The following is a 6653-nucleotide window of genomic DNA, read 5'->3' as shown; positions in this document are numbered from 1 at the left end:
CCCCTGATTGCCCCCTAGTTAACCCTTTCACCAGTGATCACCATATAACTGTTACAGGTGACGCTGGTTGGTTAGTTATTTTTTTATAGTTTCAGGGCACCCGCCATTTATTACCTAGTCTCACTAGTGTACCCCTAAATTTAGGGGTGTCTACTTTCCAAAATGGGGTCATTTGGGGGGGGTTTGTGCCATCTTGGCATTTTATGGCCTTCAAAACTGTAACGCCCTTAGAAAGCCTGAAGGCGGTGCTTGGTTTTCGGGGCCCCGTACGCGGCTAGGCTCCCAAAAAGTCCCACATATGTGGTATCCCCGTACTCAGGAGAAGCAGCAGAATTTATTTTGGGGTGTCATTTCACATACGCCCATAGCATGTGTGAGCAATATATCATTTAGTGACAACTTTGTGTAAAAAAAAAAAAAAAATTTTTTTTTTGTCATTATTCAATCGCTTGAGGCAAAAAAATAAAATATTCAATGGGCTCAACATGCCTCTTATCAATTTCCTTTAGGGGGTCTACTTTCCAAAATGGGGTCATTTGGGGGGGTTTTGTACTGCCCTGCCATTTTAGCACCTCAAGAAATGAGATAGGCAGTCGTAAACTAAAAGCTGCGTAAATTCCAGAAAACGTACCTTAGTTTGTAGATGTGACAACTTTTGCGCAAACCAATAAATAAACAATTATTGACTTTTTTTTTACCAAAGACATGTGGCTGAATACATTTTGGCCTAAATGTATGACTAAAATTGAGTTTATTGGATTTTTCTAATAACAAAAAGTAGAAAATATCATTTTTTTTCAAAATTTGCGGTCTTTTTACGTTTATATCGCAAAAAATAAAAATCGCAGAGGCAATCAAATACCATCAAAAGAAAGCTCTATTTGTGGGAAGAAAAGGACGCAAATTTTGTTTGGGTACAACATTGCATGACCGCGCAATTACCAGTTAAAGCAGCGCAGTGCCAAAGTGTAAAAAGACCTCTGGTCATTTACCAGCAAAATGGTCCGGTCTGAAAGTGGTTAACCACTTGCTTACTGGGCACTTAAACCCCCCTCAGTCCCAGACCAATTTTCAGCTTTCAGCGCTGATGCACTTTGAGTGACAATTGCGCGGGCATACAACACTGTACCCAAATGAAATTTTTATCATTTTTTTCCCACAAATAGAGCTTTCTTTTGGTGGTATTTAGTTACAGCTCGGAGTTTTATTTTTTGCAAAACAAACAAAAAAAGATGCAAAAAAAAAAAAAAAAAAAAAATCATGTTTTAATAGTTTGTTATAAAATTTTGCAAACGGGTCATTTTTCTCCTTCATTGAAGTGCGCTGATTAGGCGGCACTGATAGGCTGCATTGGTGGGCACTGATGGGCTGCATTGGTGGGCACTGATGGGCTGCATTGGTGGGCACTGATGGGCTGCACTGGTGGGCACTGATAGGCATAGTTAAGGCGGCACTAATAGGCACAGATAAGGCGGCACCGATGGGCACAGATAAGGCGGCACTGATGGGCAAAGATGGGCACAGATAAGATGGCACGGATGGGTGGCACGGATAAGTGGCACGGATGGGTGGCACGGATGGGCACTGATAGGTACCACAGATAGATGGGACTGATGGGCACTGATAGGTGGCACTGATAGGTGGCTCTGATAGGTGGCACTGCTGGGCACTGATGGGCGGCACTGCTGGGCACTGATGGGCGGCACTGCTGGGCACTGATGGGCGGCACTGGGGTGCAGCACCTTTGAGGCAGATTGGGTGGCACTGTGGGTGGCACTGTGGGGTGGCACTGTGGGTGGCACTGTGGGTGGCACTGTGGGTGGCACTGTGGGCACTATGGGCACTGACAGGGGGCACTAACGGGGGGCACTTACTTTTTCTTTTATTTTACTTCAGGATGGCACTGCGGGAGGCAGGTGGGCACAGGCAGGTGGCAGGTGGTCCCTTGTATTGATGGCCGTGATCGGGACTGATGTCCCGATCACGGCCGCCGGTGATCGGCTTTTTTTTTCTCTCCTCGCGCTGTCAGCGCGAGGAGGAATAATAGCCGATTACCGGCTCCGTTCTATCACATGATCAGCTGTCATTGGCTGACAGCTGATCACGTGATAAGGGGTCGGGATCGACCCCTTACACGGATCGGTGATCAGGCGAGTCTCACGGACTCGCCGATCACAGAGCGCGCCGCGCGCGCCCCTCAGGGGGCGCGCAGGCCGCTCGTAACCAGGACGACGTCAATAGACGTAGTCCTGGAAATGTAGGTCCGCGCTAATGCCGTCATTTGGCAATAGCGCGGATCTGAAGTGGTTAAACAAACCTGTGTACATGTACACATAAGATAACATTGGATGAGATCAGGGGCAGTTGAAAATCTCTCAAATTTGGGAGGTTTGATTATCTTTACTACTGTGGGAAAAAAAACCTTCCTTTTCAGTACTGATCTGGATCAGCCTCGCCATGTGTAGGAGGAAGTGACCCTCCCAACTGCATTCTTCTCCGGTGTCAGAGATTTTCACTTTCATTTCTCTCTTCTGCTGTCAGCGATGGCGTCTGCTAACCTGGGAGCCGAGTTGGAATGTTCCGTCTGCCTGAACATTTATACAGATCCTGTAAACCTGAGATGTGGACACAACTTCTGCCGGGTCTGTATTGATCGTGTGCTGGATACACAGGAGGGGTCTGGAGGATATTCCTGTCCTGAATGCCGAGAGAAGTTTCCGGATCGGCCTGCACTGCAGAGGAACATAACACTACGTAACATAGTGGGGAATTTCCTGTCTGCTCAGCCACATCAGGAGGAGTCCGGGGTCTTCTGTACTTACTGTGTGGACTCTCCTGTACCTGCTGTTAGATCCTGTCTGCTCTGTGAGGTTTCTCTTTGTGATAAACACCTGAGAGTCCACAAAAAGTCTCCAGAACACGTCTTATGTGACCCCACCTTGTCCATGGAGAGCAGGAAATGCTCCGTCCATAAGAAGATCCTGGAGTATTACTGCACTGAGGATGAGACCTGTATCTGTGTGTCTTGTTGTATGATTGGAGGACATAAAGGACATGAGATGGAGTCACTGGATGAGGCTTCTGAGAAGAAGAAGGAGACACTGAGGAATGTTCTGCAGAAACTTCTGATAAAGAGAGAGGAGACGGAGGAAAGAGTCCAGAGTCTGCAGGAACACAGGAGGAAAGTAGAAGAAGAAGCAGCTGGTGACACTGAGAGAGTCACTGTCCTGTTTAGAGATCTCAGGAGACGTCTGGAAGACCTGGAGAAGAGAGTCCTGAGGGAAATCTCTGGGAGGGCAGAGCGGATCTCCATCTCCATCCGGGATCTGGAAATAAAGAAGGAGGAGCTGTCCAGGAAGTTGCGTCACATTGAGGAGCTGTGTAACGTGACGGATCCACTGACTGTCTTACAGGAATCAGACACAGGTGACTTGTGTGATACTGAGGATGGAGATAATGAGGACAGAGAGAGACATGAGGAGCTCCTCCATGATGGAGGGGGTCTGGATGTAGATGGGATATCACACACATTACACACATTATCTGATATAATAAGAGAGGTAAATGTATCCTCCTATATACAGGGAGCTGCAGACATATTACTGGATGTAAATACAGCTCATAATATTCTCCATATATCAGATGACAGGAAAACTGTATCCAGGTCACATAGAAAACAGAATCGTCCAGAAACACCAGAGAGATTTCAGAATTGTTATCAGGTGTTGAGCAGTCGGAGTTTCTCCTCAGGGAGACATTACTGGGAAGTGGATGTCGGGGGATCAGATGGATGGAGAGTCGGGATGTGTTACCCCAGTATAGACAGGAGAGGGGGAGGGCAGTCACTGATTGGATATAATAAGAAGTCCTGGGGTTTGTACAGGGATGGTGATCAGTATAAGGTGATACATGACAGGAAATGGATCCTCTTACCCTCCAATATCTCCAGTAACAGAGTCAGGATAGATCTGGATTATGAGGTCGGACGGATCTCCTTTTATGATCTGTGTGACCCGATCCGACATCTCCACACCTTCACCACCACCTTCACTGAGCCCCTCCATGCTGGGATACGTATATGGGAAGGTTGTATAAAGATCTGTGGGAGGAATAGGGAATAATAGTAATAGTCAGAACTCTGCCCAGAGACTGGTGATGTCACAAGGATGGATAGTGGGATTGGTAGAATTTTCAGCCAATAGGATAAAGCAGTGGGTGGGACTTCAGTCAGTGCCCTGCAGGTTTTTCTTCTATTTGTGATTTCTCCCTCTGTCACTCCCTGTGATTGGGTAGGAGATCTCTCCAGTTACTGGAGTAACAGTGAATCACATGTTCCTATTTGTCAGTAAAGAGGGGTGTGGCCTATCTATCTATCTATCTATCTATCTATCTATCTATCTATCTATCTATCTATCTATCTATCTATCTATCTCATGACAATTACTTTCATTGTAATCATTAAACAGAAAGTTATCACAGTGTGTGACATCACCAATCTCCTCCTCTGGCCCCTCCCCCTATTCCCTGCCTCTCCCCCACATGCAGTCGCTCTGTGCGGGGTGCAGTGCGGTCGCTGTGATTGGATAGGATGGGGTCCCCTCTCCTCTCTTTCCTCCTCCTATTCCATACAATCTATACTAAATAGAGATGAAAAGAAATGTAACAATCTCAGAGGAAATATATGAAGAAGGGATCTAGAGATTTACTGCTAAGATAATAAAATGTGATGTATCATTAAAGTGTATGTCCACCCATAATGTTTTCTTTTCTTAGTTCTGGATGGAGTGGGGGAGAATTAGAACCCCTATCAGGATTTTACTGCTATCCAGGTCTCCATTTTACCAAGCAGGAAGTGAGGGGCGCTCTCCACAATTATAATAAAATCTGACTGGGGCTCTAGGCCTTCCCCTATTCTACTAAAAATGTATGTCTGGGTCCCCTTTGCTGATTTCGTCTCACTTCCTGCCCGGTACAATGTTGTCAGTAGGACAGGAAGTGAGGGGAATCCCCAGATAGCAGTAAAAACACAACAGGGGTTCTAATCCTCCCTCACTCCATCCAATACTATAAAGAAAAGTTCTTAGCTTGGCATAGACTTTAATGGAATGTATCAGTAATATAATAGTGTTGGTGTCACTGTTATCAGCACTGAGATGTATATTGCTGTGCAGCATGTTCTCCGGTCTCTCCATCATCTTCCCCACCAGAGAGGACAATACCTTACAGAGACACGGCACACATCAGGCTGGTAATATGTAGAATATACGGGAAGACAGAGAGGGTGAGACTGGAGAACACACTCAGGGCTGCTGTTAGAGATCATGGGGCCCCGTACATTACCTGACAGGGACCCCCCAGCCTGGATGGGTGTGTGGGGTCAGGTGTATGGCCCTGAACACGGCTTCAGCCGCATGAACAAATTCATGCAGCCAGACTACCTGTGGGAATGAACCCTTAATTATGTTTTTTTTTACAATTTACTTTTGTTTTATTATTTACATTTTTTAACATCCCTGTGTGTGAGGGGCTTTTGTGAAATATCAGGGGTCCATACAGACCTCTGATGATACACTCTTTAGGCAGAAGAAGAGATTGAGGACAGAAATCCCCACTTCTTTCTCTGGAGCTGAAGCTGCAGGAAATGAATGAACAGAAAGTGTTCTGTACAGAGGCTTACTGTTCATTCACCAACCGAAGCATAGTAAGCACAGTTTATCATGCTTCAGTTATGAATAAACACAGAAGTAATCACTATCAATCACGCACTGTGTTCACTCACAAAAAGAAGGGGCTGATAAATATCACATATTTACTGGTCCCCCTGTGTGCCCACAGCAGCTGACAGCCAGCAGGAGAGAGGAGGAGAAGCTGGCAGAGCTGTGGAGAGAAGAGGGCCACCATGGGATTAGAGCTGTGTGGAATGGAGATTGGGGACAGGAGGGGGTTGATCAGAGCAGTGGGGGGCCAATCTCTGAAACTGATCCCCCTGTGGCTCCCCCTGCAGCAGCTGGTGAGAAGGAGAGAAGGAGAAGTCATCCGTACTGTGGGGGAGATGGTGGGGCTCTTGGCTGTGATCAGCAGCTTTTTGAACTGTCCCATAAAGCTGCCCAGACCCCATACAGGAGGGCCGGTTCTACCCCTTCTGTGGCCCTGAACACGCTGAACACCAATATACATCAAAGTGCTGCTAACAGTCACACTATCTGATTGGTTGCTCCGGGTCTCACACTCTGCACTACTTTGCTGAATAAGAAGAGATGTATTATGGGAAAAAGAGAACACGGGGTTCATCTGTTACTGTATCTTTCTCAAGGCCTACGAGGGTAGCCGGGGGCCCAAATACTGTATATGACATTGTCTGAAGGCCACAAAAATATCACATTGCCTAGGGGCCCCAAATATATCATATGGCTTGGGAACACAAGTATGTGACATTCTCTAGGGTTCCCCAAATATGCCCAGTCCCTGGGGGCCCAAATATGTCCCATTCTCTGGAAGCCTAAAAAATCTAACATTGCCTGGGGCCCCCAAACATTTCCAAGGGTCTGGTGGCAGGGCCGAGCCAAAGAGTTGCAGACAAGGCGGCCAACTTGGGTACTTCAGTGGGATGGGGGCACAAAAATGGCAGAACCTGCAATCTATACCGCTATAGT

General features: G+C 46.7%; 1 protein-coding gene across 1 annotated transcript; it reads left to right on the top strand.

Moving 5' to 3' along the window:
- The first annotated feature begins 2525 nt into the window (after positions 1-2525).
- Positions 2526-4983, top strand: LOC143961646 (E3 ubiquitin-protein ligase TRIM39-like). The gene has a single exon (XM_077470968.1). The coding sequence runs from the start codon at positions 2544-2546 to the stop codon at positions 4119-4121; it is 1578 nt and encodes a 525-aa protein (XP_077327094.1). The 5' UTR covers positions 2526-2543; the 3' UTR covers positions 4122-4983.
- The last annotated feature ends 1670 nt before the right edge of the window (positions 4984-6653 follow it).

The sequence above is a fragment of the Lithobates pipiens genome, unplaced genomic scaffold (assembly GCF_037356315.1).
Source record: "Lithobates pipiens isolate NorthernLeopardFrog02 unplaced genomic scaffold, aLitPip1_a1.2 Scaffold_8, whole genome shotgun sequence".
Lineage (NCBI taxonomy): Eukaryota > Metazoa > Chordata > Amphibia > Anura > Ranidae > Lithobates > Lithobates pipiens.
This window is presented reverse-complemented; position numbering and strand designations above follow the sequence as displayed.

What these genes read in the sequence shown, in the direction of transcription:
- LOC143961646 (XM_077470968.1), top strand. Translation starts at nt 2,544, where the DNA reads ATGGCGTCTGCTAACCTGGGAGCCGAGTTGGAATGTTCCGTCTGCCTG.